At 39.6% G+C, this 13,618-nt stretch overlaps 1 protein-coding gene across 2 annotated transcripts in view; it reads right to left on the bottom strand.

Annotated features, from left to right (window-relative positions):
• Positions 1-13,618, bottom strand: part of LRP2 (LDL receptor related protein 2) — a 179,721-nt gene that overhangs the window by 94,485 nt on the left and 71,618 nt on the right. For both annotated transcript variants that reach the window (XM_070731728.1, XM_070731727.1), the window contains exons 20-25: positions 12,231-12,368; positions 9,831-10,112; positions 8,202-8,441; positions 7,305-7,424; positions 6,544-6,660; positions 2,514-2,891 (exon numbers count right to left, since the gene is read on the bottom strand). In XM_070731728.1, the coding sequence (XP_070587829.1) occupies positions 2,514-2,891; positions 6,544-6,660; positions 7,305-7,424; positions 8,202-8,441; positions 9,831-10,112; positions 12,231-12,368 (1,275 nt within the window). The remainder of the gene's footprint in view (positions 1-2,513; positions 2,892-6,543; positions 6,661-7,304; positions 7,425-8,201; positions 8,442-9,830; positions 10,113-12,230; positions 12,369-13,618) is intronic.

The following is a 13,618-nucleotide window of genomic DNA, read 5'->3' on the forward strand; positions in this document are numbered from 1 at the left end:
TGACCTAGATGGACTGAGAACCTCTATAGACTTTGACCTTCGACAGCACTCTGGGGTTGTTGTTTTTTTTCATTTACTCAGAACAATTTAAATTTGAACAAGAAATATAAAGTGGTGTATAGACAGAAGCCATGGGATATATCACTGCACATCTGGGCACCCATGGATTAAAGTCATTACACTCTGTGGCAAAATGACCTGAGAAATTCAGTATTTGAGTTTGAAGAAGGAGGAGATCCTTCCAACACAGAATCTGTCTAGTTTCATCATTGAATCATGTCATCTTGAAGATAGAAAGTTGGTTTGAGGCTTTTAAGTGACAGATTTGATTGAAGCTGTCCTTCTCAGACAGGCAATGTTAACTGACAGTCCGAAGCAACATTTTTATAGTCAGGGGCATGCTGTTTACAGATCTTCAAAACCACAGCCGTGCAAAGCCTATTCATTAATACTGGGGTGCCTCCTAAATGGAAAGAAGGACATATGCTCTCTCCTTTCTCCAAATATTGGGGGTGCTTGGAATATGAGAACAAGATACATCTGGAATGAAACAACTGGTTTCCTACGTATGCATAGAAACGGATTAAAATTTTGTAGAGGCATCTCTGGATCATAGTTAAATCATTAAATTTAAATTTACAAGATAATTCTTGTAAATCCACCCTGTTACAATGTATGGCACTGAATGCTGGGCAGCAACAACAGGGACCGAAAGCTATCTCCGTGCCATGAAAATGTGGGTGCTCTGTTGGATAGCAGGCACCTCCTTTCTTGACCACATCACAAATTCAACAACATTTTGGTGTGGCACCAATTATAGAGAAGATGAGAGAAGGCTAACTCTACGAGGCCAAGACTGCCTACCAACTAGAAGTCAATGGCCAGCAACCTCGCAGGCATACATAACAGAGATGGCAAGATACCATCAACAAAGATATGCAAACTGTGGGCCTTTGTCCTGAAAACACAGCTGACCATGCAAAGCGGAATTCAATGATCCAAAAAGCAGACCCTGCACCTGCAGGAATTTGCTCGGAGGAAGAAGAAAAAATCTGGATCATAGTCATGTTTGGCTCCCAGACTGATAAGATTTCAAGACATGATTTAATAAATGACCATATGCAAGCTCCTTTATGAAGAACAGCAAGACACACAATTCACTGGTTTGCAGAATGACAACCAATGAAAATAAGGGAAATTCCATCCTAATGTACTTTGGAATGTATTGGTTGCAGGTGGGAAATGATTCAGTTGCTGAAATTCGTGGAAAGCCATCCCATTCTTCTTAATAAATAACTGTGCTTTTAAAAAGGAATTACATTTGGATTAAGAGATGTCAAAGAACGTGACATACAAGGAGGATGAGTTGACTTTTATCTGAAAAGACGATTGGTTGAGTTAACAAAGAGTATTATGGCTGATTAAGAAAGGGGTCCTTTCCCACTGAAATGACTATCTAATAAATAAGTCAGAGAACAGGGAACACAAGTAAACCATTTTACTATGCTCATGTCTTTTCATGAGGATTTCTTAAGCGTAGGTCAAGGGAGACACAAAAAGTTGGTTTTGGTGAGCTGTTGCTCTGGTCTAGTAGAGTTCTTACACTCAAATATCAATTCTGAAAGAACAATCTCAATCATAGCAAATGTCCCTGTTTTTATAAACAATCATTCATTTAAAACATGCAATCTGAATCTATGAAGCTGTGAATCTAATACGATTTGGTGTCATACCTGGCTGAGGCTCATCTGAGATTGTGCATTGATTGGTTAGAAACAAGGAAGGAAAGAAAGAAAGAAGTTAGAGTTAAGTTTAAATCAACATTGTCAGTAATCAATACCAATGCTACTTCTGCCATTTGCAAGTATTGAGATTAAAATCAGATAAAAGTTAGAAATTATTAAAGGAAATATTAAAGATTGGTTTAAATTTGATTTCAATTAAAAGCGACTACTGATTAAGTCCCAGTCTTAGATTATAAATATAGCATGTTTTAAAGAAACAAATAGAAAAGCCTGAAGTGAAACATATTGAAGTTTAAGTGTCCTAAGGAAAAAACGCATTCATAAAAAGCACACTCAAACATTCGCAGCAAGTTAGCAACTGAACACTCAGCCCAAAATAGCTGCAATCTTTTAAAAAATCTATTTCCAGCAATCAGAAAACTATATGCATTTTTTTTTCAATTTGATGTAGTCATGAAGATTGTTGGGCTGAAACCAGGGACATTTGGATTCAAGTCCAACTACACAATTCAGAAGGTCCTCTGGGCCAGACCCTTTATCTCAGCTTCCCCTACCTCATGGATTTAGTGAGAGAATAAAAATGAGGAATGGTCTCATGCAAAATAATATTTTTATCACTATAATCCCAGCCTTTCTCTGAGAAGTCAGAACTGCATACAATATAGTTTTCTTTTTGCATTTTTACCATGAACCTATGAGGTGAAGCAATGACTTTGTCAGATAGGTTGTGAAGGCTTTCTTTGAACTGTACGTTAAATATATACTTACTGCACAGGGGTGATTCATCAGCTCCATTAGGGCAATCAGCAAGATTGTCACATACTTTACTGAGATTTACACATATACTGTGACCTGGGCATTGCCACTGCCAGCTGGGGCACCGGAAAGGCTGGGTTGGACAGTCCCTCTCATCACTCCTATCCCGGCAATCATTGTCACCATCACAGACCCAAGCTTGAAAGATGCAGTTTCCATTATCACAGCGAAAAAAAGAAGGGGAACACGTCCTAGGTGGACATCTGTGATGTTCATCAGAGCCATCCACACAATCTGGGTGACCATCACATTCCCAAGTAGCTGGGATACAGTTGCCATCTGATTGACACTGGAATTCAGTCTGGTGGCACATCCCCGGAGGTCTTGTAGCTGGAAGTCACATAAAGGATGCAGAGATTATTCTGATTGTATTAGTCAACCATCCTTCGTCCTCAGCAAACAAATCAAAGGTAACCAGACAATATAATTCTTGATCTTTAAGAATCACAAAAGCGATACTGCTAATAAATAATAAGGGGCGTATATAAGTGCACTAGAGTGCCTTCCGTCCCCTGTCCTATAGTCTCTCCTATATCTCAAATATCTTCTCTACTATATCTCTATAAGCTTCATTGTATATTATTGTGTATTGGACAAAATAAAAAAATAAATAAAATAAACCGTTGACCCCCATCAAGGCAAAAAGCAAACAACAAATTGTGTGGTTTACCTGGAGGTTTAACAATAAGGCTCCTCTGTACATGTAGTAAAGCAAAAATTATTGGGGGGGGGGGGTGTTAAATTTCAACAAATAGCATTTAGAAAATCTTTGTATGAGTTGAACTCTTCAAAGAACTGGACTCTATTTTTAAATATAAAACTTACCCAGTAATTTACTGAATGGTATAATCATTCCATGGTATAGTACAAGACTACATCCAATTGGATAAGAATATCTGCTGCTTGCTGAGGATACTTGCTCTCTCCCAAGTGCCTTCCCCTTACTTACTTACTTACTTACTTATTTATTTATTCACATTTAGAATCCGCCCTTCTCCAGTGGAAAGATCAAAAGGATCTTTCAATCCTTTTGAACAGATGTGGAAAGCATACAAAGAGGTTTCAGGAGAAGGAGGCAAACTGTAGTTTATACTTTTAATAGCTGCCTCTATCTGTCTCTCTTGTGTATCTCTGTCTCTGTGTGTCTCTCTCTCTCTTTCGTCTGTGTGTGTGTGTGTGTGTGTGTGTGTGTTGTTTGCAAGTCTTCTCTCCCTCCCTCCCTCTTGCTGTGTGTATATTTATGTGTATGTACCTGCATTCTGAAATCAATATTGAAAAGACTTTAATTACTGGGCAGATAAACAAGCAATATGCTTTGAATGGCATGATCATTAATTATTTAAGACCTAGATCAGTTATGGTGAACCTATGGCACGCATGCAACAGGTGGCATGCAGAACCATATCTGATGGTACACGAAGTGTTATCCTACAAGGTGCGTTCCAAAAGTAATGCAATTTTTTAAAAGTAATTTATTGAACAGATTTGCACAAACACTTAAAATTCTTCTATGGATGAAAAACGGTTTCTTTTCAGGGCTGGGAACAAAAAGAAGTCTGCTGGGCAATGTCAAGACTATGGGGGGGACAGTGTTGGCACCTGGTGTTTAGCCAGGAACTCGTGGACTCGTAACGTGTTGTGGCAAGGCGCATTTTTTGTCAATAGATCCAATCAGCCGTGACGAAGACCTGGCGAGAAGTCCCCAAAGATGCCTTTCAGGGCGCGTACCGGTCATGGCAGAGTCGCTGGAAAAAATGTGTAGAGGCCCAAGGACAGTACTTCGAAGAATTTTAAGTGTTTGTGCAAATCTGTTCAATAAATTATTTTTAAAAAAATAATTGCATTACTTTCGGAATGCACCCTGTATATGAGCTCCAGCACACATGTGTGCAATGGCCAGATGATTTTTGGCCTTCTTTTTGTCTGTTTTCACTCTACCCAGGTTTCAGGAAAGCCTCCTGAACCCTGGGGACGGCAAAAAACAAGGAAACAAGAAGTTCAGAAATGAACTTCTGATTGGGCCGTTGGGCCATTTTTCACCATCCCCAAGTCTTAGGAGGCTTTCTTGAACCCTGGGGAGAGAGAAAAACAGCCCAATTGGTCTACTGGAAGTCTGGAGGCTTCAGTGAGGCCTGTAGGCATGCATGGAAGGGGTTATGTGCGGAGGGGCAACATTGGGTTGTGCATATGCAATGGGACAGGGCATGGCATTATGGGTGTGCTATCGCATGCGTGCACACTCTTTTGGCACCCGAGACAAAAAAGGTTCTGCATCACTGACCTAGATTGTTGGAGGCAATAGGCTGACTCTGTAAACCGCTTAGAGAGGGGTGTAAAAAACACTATGAAGAGATATATAAGTCTAAGGACGATTGCTATTTCTCATATGAATTACTGCTTCTTTTTTTAATGCATGTGCAAAAGGTTATTATTCAGAGAGGATATTTCTACTTGAGAAAATTTATGGATGCAATGTGCAGCAAGAGACATGACATACTTTTGAGAAAAATGTAACCTAATATTTTTTTTGCAGTTTTAAGAAAGAAATGCCTGGATATATTAAAATGCACATTGGCAGTATATGATCATTAGGTATATTGAAATAATGATTATACTACCTATGCTTTATTGTAATTAACTATTTTTATTTACTCAAATGTATCTCTCTCCTACTGGCATTATTTTCAGTGTAGTTAATCTTTATTTTTAGAATCTAATGTGCATTCCATTTAAATTGGTGGGAAAAATTCTCATAAAAGGCATTACATCTAAATTATACTTGTTTCTAAAACTATAAATTATTATTATTATTATTATTATTATTATTATTATTATTTATTTATTTATTTATTTATTTATTTATTTATTGGATTTGTATGCCGCCCCTCTCCGCAGACTCGGGGCGGCTAACCACAATGATAAATAAACCAACATGTAACAATCCAATTTAATAAAACAACTACAAACCCTTATTATAAAAAACCAAACATACACACAAACACACCATACATAACTTGTAATGGCCCAGGGGAAGGAATATCCTAACTCCCCCATGCCTGGCGACAAAGGTGGGTCTTGAGTAATTTGCGAAAGACAAGGAGGGTGGGGACCGTTCTAATCTCTGGGGTGAGTTGATTCCAGAGGACCGGGGCCACCACAGAGAAGGCTCTTCCCCTGGGGCCCACCAAACGACATTGTGGGACCTTATCGGCCGCTGGGATTCGTGCGGTAGAAGGTGGTTCCGGATGTATTCTGGCCCAATGCCATGTAGGGATTTAAAGGTCATTATCAACACTTTGAATTGTGACCGGAAACCAATCGGCAGCCAGTGCAGGCCGCGGAGTGTTGCAGAAACGTGGGCGAATCTAGGAAGCCCCACGATGGCTCTCGTGGCCACATTCTGCACGATCTGAAGTTTCCGAACACTTTTCAAAGGTAGCCCCATGTAGAGAGCGTTGCAGTAATCGAACCTCGAGGTGACGAGGGCATGAGTAACTGTGAGCAATGACTCCCTGTCCAAATAGGGCCACAACTGGTGCACCAGCGAACCTGGGCAAACACCCTCCTCGCCACAGCCGAAAGATGATGTTCCAATGTCAGCTGTGGATCAAGGAGGACGCCCAAGTTGCGGACCCTCTCTGAGGGGGTCAATAGTTCCCCCCCCCCAGGGTAATGGACGGACAGATGGAATTGTCCTTCTTGGGAGGCAAGACCCACAGCCACTCCGTCTTGTCTGGGTTGAGTTTGAGTTTGTTGACACCCATCCAGGCCCCAACAGCCTCCAGGCACCGGCACCTGTATTTCTCAGAAGATGCATAACCACTAATCCCATGTCATGTTGTCACTAAGAAGATTACATTATGGTGCATAAATATCAGGTATTGCCACTATTTCCTCTTGGCTGGAGCAGGTGTTTTCAACCCTTTTTTTCCCGTAAAGTTCACTTCATTAATAATACAGAAATGGATTTGTTTATACTTACCACAACCAGCCTCATCAGAATGATCGGTGCAGTCAAAAACACCATCGCACCGGTAATAGTTCCTAATACACTGGTTCCCACTTGCACACTTAAACTCAGTAGAACTACAGTTGTAGACTACAGTAAAATAGAAAAGGACAATAAGAATTTTAAGCAAGTTGCTATTGTATACTACAGAGTGAGAACACAATAAGAAACAGGACAAAGAAATCTCTTTCTTTCTTTGTATCTAAAGAAAGAAGCTGCATAGTTGAATCACTGCATCTGAAGTTCAAGACCTTCTAAAGAGCTCTCACACGTATTGAGGGTAATTTCATTACCATGTGATAGCAACCCAACTGTACAATTTAAAAAAAATATCTTTGGAGTATCTAATGAATCCCAAAATCTTTTAAACTAAACTGGAGACTGGAAGGCAATGCTTTTTACTCTTATCCAGAATTAGGAGAATTCTGAACATTTCCCTTTCAATCTTTTTGACACCAAACAGGGCACAATAACTTTTCTGACTTTGGAGAGTAAAGGAATGCAGCAATAATTTTTTAAAAAACAAGGTTTATTGTCTTAGTGCAGACTTAATATATCTAAACACTGCAGAGACAAGGGAAGACAGCATGGAGAAGTTCCAATGATTGAACAAATATTTGATCTTAGAGGATTTAGTCTTATCTGTTAAGCTCTTACAAGTTTATTGTTTACACTGATAATATTGAATCCGCATAACTTGAAAAAATTAGGAAACAACTGATCTGATACTTAACTGCAATCACGTTCATCTGCTCCATCTACACAATCCTGATCTCCATCACAAACATAAGATGGGTCAATGCACCTGTGATCAGGACACTGAAACTGACCGAGTTCACATGCATCTATGAAGGCTACAAACACATTTTTTTTTAAAAAGGAAAAAAAGTCCAATTTAATACAATATCTTTCATGTATGGACTCAGCAATACCCAGAAACCTACACACAAATTATCACTTTTTTTCCCAAATGTTCTAGAGAAAAATTGTGCTCTCTACTTGTTTAAGACCTAAAAATCCCTGGCCATAGGCTGTATCGCTAAGGATTCTGAGACTTACTTTATTACATTTAATTGTGATAATAATACTAATTGTGTATTAAGTTGTGTTTAATTCATCAATATGATTATTTAGTTTAAAGGGTTTTCCTATAGGTTAATAGTGTTACATTAGATTGGTTGCATTAAATTAAATTTTGAATAAATTGAATTAAATATTGATGCTGACAAAGTAGGTCAACTATTAGAAAAACACATAATTTGAACATTTATCACCTTCCTCTATAAGATTTGTTTGATATAAGATTTGTATAATTTACAAACTTGATGTAATATTGAAAGGATTTGTTGATTATTGATGCTCTTGGAATGATATAATATTTTAATAATTAATATTACTACAAGGTCTTTATATAAGATTATATAATCAATAAATTGGATTTTTCATTGTGGGGAATTTAGAATGTTATTAACCAATGGATAGAATACCGTAGTAATGACAAGGATTGTATTTGTTTAAATATAGAGAATGAGTGAAAATAGGAAAAAAAATGAGTAAAAATTCTTCAACTTACAATACAAACAAATTTACATGGCTACAGCTTATGGAATCCACCTCTTTCTTATACTTACTGCAGTTCTTTTCATCTGACCCGTCACCACAATCATTATCAGTATCACAAAGCCAGATTTTGGGAATGCATTTGCCGTTATCACAGGTGAACAAGCTTGTGGGACAGGACGCTGGGCCTTGTGTAGGGCAGTGAAGTTCATCACTGTTATCCAGGCAATCGTTATGCTTATCACATCGCCACCGAGTTGGAATACACTGGCCATTTCTACAGGTGAAGGCTGATGTAGCACAAGAATTATCTGGGAGGGAGGGAAGGAGAGCTTTCTATAATATGCTATGACTTCCACACAGACTAAGAACTTCCAATGATTGTTACCACCATTACTAAAGTAGAAAACAATCCATTAAATCTCCTTGGATGTTATGTGAAGACAACTGCACATTTTTATGGAGAGATTATAAATATCTATGAGTCGTGGCGTTGGCCAAAATTACCAGGATTATCTATGCGTGCATCACTTTGTAAACTACAACTTTTATGATGAAACACATCATTGGCATACAGAGGCATTCAATATATGCATTAAAGTGTATAAAACTGTTGTTGTTTTGTTAAGGAGTTTGAGAAATTTCTTTCCCTCTCTGTCTCTCTGTCTCTCTGTCTCTGTCTCTCTCTCTTTCTGTCTCACCCTCTCTCTCTTTCTTTCTCTGTCTCTCCCCCCCCCCCTCTCTTCTGGAGGAAGAAGAAATGAAAGGGAAATGAAAAACAGGCCATTTTCCACCCATTTTTGGCCTCATGAGATGTCTGTGTGTCCCATTTTTCAACTTCCCCACCTTTCAGTTTCAGCTTGTGGGGCTTGCAAAGTCCTGTGCTCAGCCAAAAGATGGGTGATGTGAGTGGGGCAGAGTCCTGTGCGGGCTGGATTAATGGCTTCAGCCAACCACATGTGGCCAGTGGGCCATAGTTTGAGAATCTATGCTCAGTGGTTCTCAACCTGCGGGTCGGGACCTTTTTGGGGATCGAATGACCATTTCACAGGGGTCGCCTAAGACCATGGCAAAAGACAAATTTCCCATGGTGTTAGGAACTAAAGCTTCTATTCTGGTACTTTGCAACATATTTTTACAATCCGGCCACAATCAGGCATAGACAGTGGGTGTGTCCCTCTGGCCTTCCTGCCAATCAGCTTAAAGCTTTGTTGGGATAATTGGCGCTAGACTTATGGCTGGGGTTCACCACAACATGAGGAACTATATTAAGGGGTTGCGGCATTAGAAAGGTTGAGAACCACTGCTTTAAGTAGTTTACAGAATCAGCATACTGCCCCTAACAATCTGGGTCCCCATTTTACTGACCTCAGAAGGATGGAAGGTTGAGTCAACCTTGAGCCTTGTGAGATTCAAATTGCCAAATTGCAGGCAGCCGGCAGAAATAGCCTGCAGTACTGCATTCTAACCACTGCGGCAAGGCAACTCAATCTACATCTACTCATGAATCAGATCTTTCACAATTTTTCTTCTTTGCACTCATCGCTCTTATAATTCTCAACATCACTATGTCAAAAGGTGGGTGTCTGGTAAACTATTGTGTTCATCATTGGTTTATATACACAAAAATATCAATGCTTTTCAGACTTGGATACCCATCACATTTTTTTGAACAATATGGTTTTGTATTCAAGACTTACTTAAGGATCCACAGTTTTGTTCATCAGTATTGTCATGGCAGTCATCCACACCATCACACTGGTAGAACCTGGGCACGCATCGTCCGTTGCCACAAGAAAAAGAATAAGAACCACATTGCAAAGTGGGGGGCTCGTTGGATGGATCTTCCTCACAGGTGACCTGATTGGAACTCAGCTTCATTCCATAAGGGCAGCCACAGACCCTCTGAAAATTGGGGACTGGGAAACAGAAATGGCTGCAGTCCCCGTTAGGATTTGTTGCTCTGTTGCAGTAGTTGGAGCCTTCAGAAATACCATGAAAAATAAATATCCAAATGTGAAAGGTCAGAATTATAGCTTATTTGTTATGGATTTGTTATAGATTTGTTATGGATTATTTTTTTTCAGCTGCACATCCCACATACACACACACATACACACGTACATACTTATATTCATTCATTAATTCACTCATTCATTCATTTCTTATTGGAGGAGAAATTAAGCAATGTATTGGGTATAATACAACCTATATTAAAAGCCTTTGATGTTCACTAATTTCAAAGAGAGGGTGACATACATTCTAAGGAGGCTATGCGATATTGTGTACCTTATAGCATGGCATAGCATTTAGACTTACATACTGCTTCAAAATGCTTTACAGCGCTCTCTAAGCTGTTTATAGAGAATATGCATATTGCCCCCAACAATCTGGGTCCTCATTTATCAACCTTGGAAGGATGGAAGGCTGAGTCAACCTTCAGCCTACTGAGATTTGATCTGCCATACTGCTAGCAGCTGGTGATCAGCAGAAATAGCTTGCAGTACTGCACTCTAACCACTGCACCACTGAAGCATTGCACCACATTAATTGGAGAGAAAGCTTCACTACACAGTCGGACTTTCTATTGGATCATTACATTCTTTTACTCTGTGCCATTTAAATTACTGGTCTTTTGTTCAAAAAGTAAAGCAGAAATGCATAATTTGGCTTTTTTGTGGAATCGATTATTTCTGCTTAAAGATGTGATTGTAGTGGCTAAAATAAAATCAAAACCATCTTTTTCTGCTTCTAGATTCTTGAAGATTATAAGATCCTAGAAGCAAGGAAAGGTAATTCTATTGGCTCTCAGAATTCTGTTTGTGGCATTCTGCTTCTGTCCTCTAGATCAGTGTTTCCCAACCTTGGCAACTTGAAAATATTTGGACTTCAACTCCAGAATTCCCCAGCCAGTGAATGCTGGCTGGGGAATTCTGGGAGTTGAAGTCCAAATATTTGCAAGTTGCCAAGGTTGGGAAACACTGCTCTAGATCAGTCTTTGTTTCAAGGGTGAAATGCTCTCAGTTCGCTTGTCTCTGTTAGTTGTTGGAGAGCCAGTCACAAAGGCAGCAAGAGGCTCCGCCCACCCAGCCAGACCCCACCACTTGGGTTCTTTTACCCTCTGTGCATATGCAAAGTTTGTTTTGTGGCCATTACAAAATCACAATGACCAGTAATACGACTGGGTTTTTTTACACTTGCGATCTGTGCCGCCCAAAATTCAGATGCTTGGCACCTGGCTCATATTTATGACCACTTATGTGTACACAAGTCCCATCAGCTAGACAATGCCATTTGGCAGAGTCATGTGGGAGGGCCTTCTCTGTGGCGGCTCCAGCTCTATGGAACCAGCTGCCCCCAGAGACTGCTACTGCCCCCACCCTTCTGGCCTTCTGAAAGACTGTGAAAACATGGTTCTGCTGGCAGGCCTGGGGTCCACAGAACAACTAGCCTGACCCCAGAGAGATTAATGTTATTGAATAAAGGTGACATTTGGATTTTTTACTGGCTTATATTTAGTATTTGTTGTGTTATTTATTACTTTATTTTGTATTGTATTACATTGTCTATGATTGTACACCGCCCAGAGTCCATTAGGAGTTGGGCAACCTAGAAGTTAATTAAAAATAAAATAAAATAAAATAAAATAAAATAAAATAAAATAAAATAAAATAAAATAAAATAAAATAAAATAAAATAAAATAAAATAAAATAAAATAAAATAAAATAAAATAAAATAAAATAAAATAAAATAAAATAAAATAAAATAAAATAAAATAAAATAAAATAAAATAAAATAAAATAAAATAAAATAAAATAAAATAAAATAAAATAAAATAATAAAATAATTACTTTTCTTGTGACTTTCTGACAAAGTTAATGGGGAAGTCAAATTCACTTAACAACTTGGTTACTCACTTATCAACTGCAGTGATTCATTTAACAATTGTGGCAAGAAAGGTCATAAAATGAAACGGGGCAAAACTCACTTAAAAACAGAAACGTTGGGCTCCATTGGTCGTAAGTCAAGGATTACCTGAACTTTTGTACATACAGATATATAGATAAATATACTTATTTTGGGTGACAATTAAGCCTACCTATTTGAGAATGAGCATTGTATGCTTTCACATGCATTATGTTACTGATTCCTCTCCTGATAACAGTCATTTCTCCTCCATCAGATTTTCGAACTCGAACTATACCGCCTAGCCTCCAATCTGTAAAGTATGCATAACCTGCAACCCAAACAAAACAAAAACTGTTATTATTTTGCTTGAAGGACAGATACACCCATTTGTTTAAGGAAGGAAAACTGGGAATAACCAACTTCTGCATTGTCACAGTCATTTTTCCTTTAGACCAGAGGTTCCCCATGCCCCACAGGGGGGCAATTTGATTTTTAATGTGGGAAAACTGGAACTTTTAGAGTTCCTCCTTATGAGTAGGAGTTCACTTTTGGAATAACAAGAATTATCTGTCACCAGGGGGGCATCAGGATTTTAGAGATGCTTAGGTGCGGCATGGGCCCAAAAAAGTTTGGAACCAACTGCTTGAAACTAGAGGGGGGATTTTCAGCCATACAAACTGTAGTGGAAAAATAGGAATATTATATCACCCAATAAGTTTTTTTTTTTACCCCAATGTTATCCTATGGCATCTGAGAAGAAGGTTAGACTCTAGTTGGCTCCCCATTAGTTTCACAAAGAAATGAAAATTTGAAAGTACTCTTTACTAGAGATGTAAAATAAATTCTTTTTTTAGTGAAAGGACACAATGCATCAAACAATGGTCCAAAACAGACACATAATTTATGGACTTTCCTAATATGGTTAGGTTAGGTTTATTGGATTTATATGCCGCCCCTCTCCGCAAACTCGGGGCGGCTCACAACAATAATAAAAAAACAGTACAGTACACAATACCAAATCCAATGCCCACCCATCCAGTTCCAATTGAAATTAATAATCTCATAAAAAACAGTATATATAAAAAACAGGCACACAGTCAATCAATCAACAAAACAACATGGGCAAGGGGGAGGTGTTTTAGTTCCCCCATGCCTGACGGCAAAGGTGGGTCTTAAGGAGTTTACGAAAGGCAGGGAGGGTGGGGGCAATCCTAATCTCAGGGGGGAGCTGGTTCCAGAGGGTCGGGGCCCCCACAGAGAAGGCTCTTCCCCTGGGTCCCGCCAGACGACATTGTTTAGTCCAGGGGTCTCCAACCGCCGGTCCGCGGACCGGGACCGGGCCGTTGGGGGTTTTCAGCCGGTCCGCGGCGCCAGGGCCCCCTCGGCCTTTCCGCGCTGCCCACCGCCCGCCCGATTTGCCCCCTCTGCTCCTCTGCCACCTCCTGCCTTTCACCGCAGCTCCTCCCGCACCCGGAACGCACGCCCTGCCCGCCTCACATTTGCCGAGAGGACTTTCGCCCCGGGCTCTCAGCAAGGGGGCTGCATGAGAGGCGGGGCCGGCGGAAGGTGATATTCAAT

This window comes from Erythrolamprus reginae, chromosome 1 (genome assembly GCF_031021105.1).
Source record: "Erythrolamprus reginae isolate rEryReg1 chromosome 1, rEryReg1.hap1, whole genome shotgun sequence".
NCBI lineage: Eukaryota > Metazoa > Chordata > Lepidosauria > Squamata > Dipsadidae > Erythrolamprus > Erythrolamprus reginae.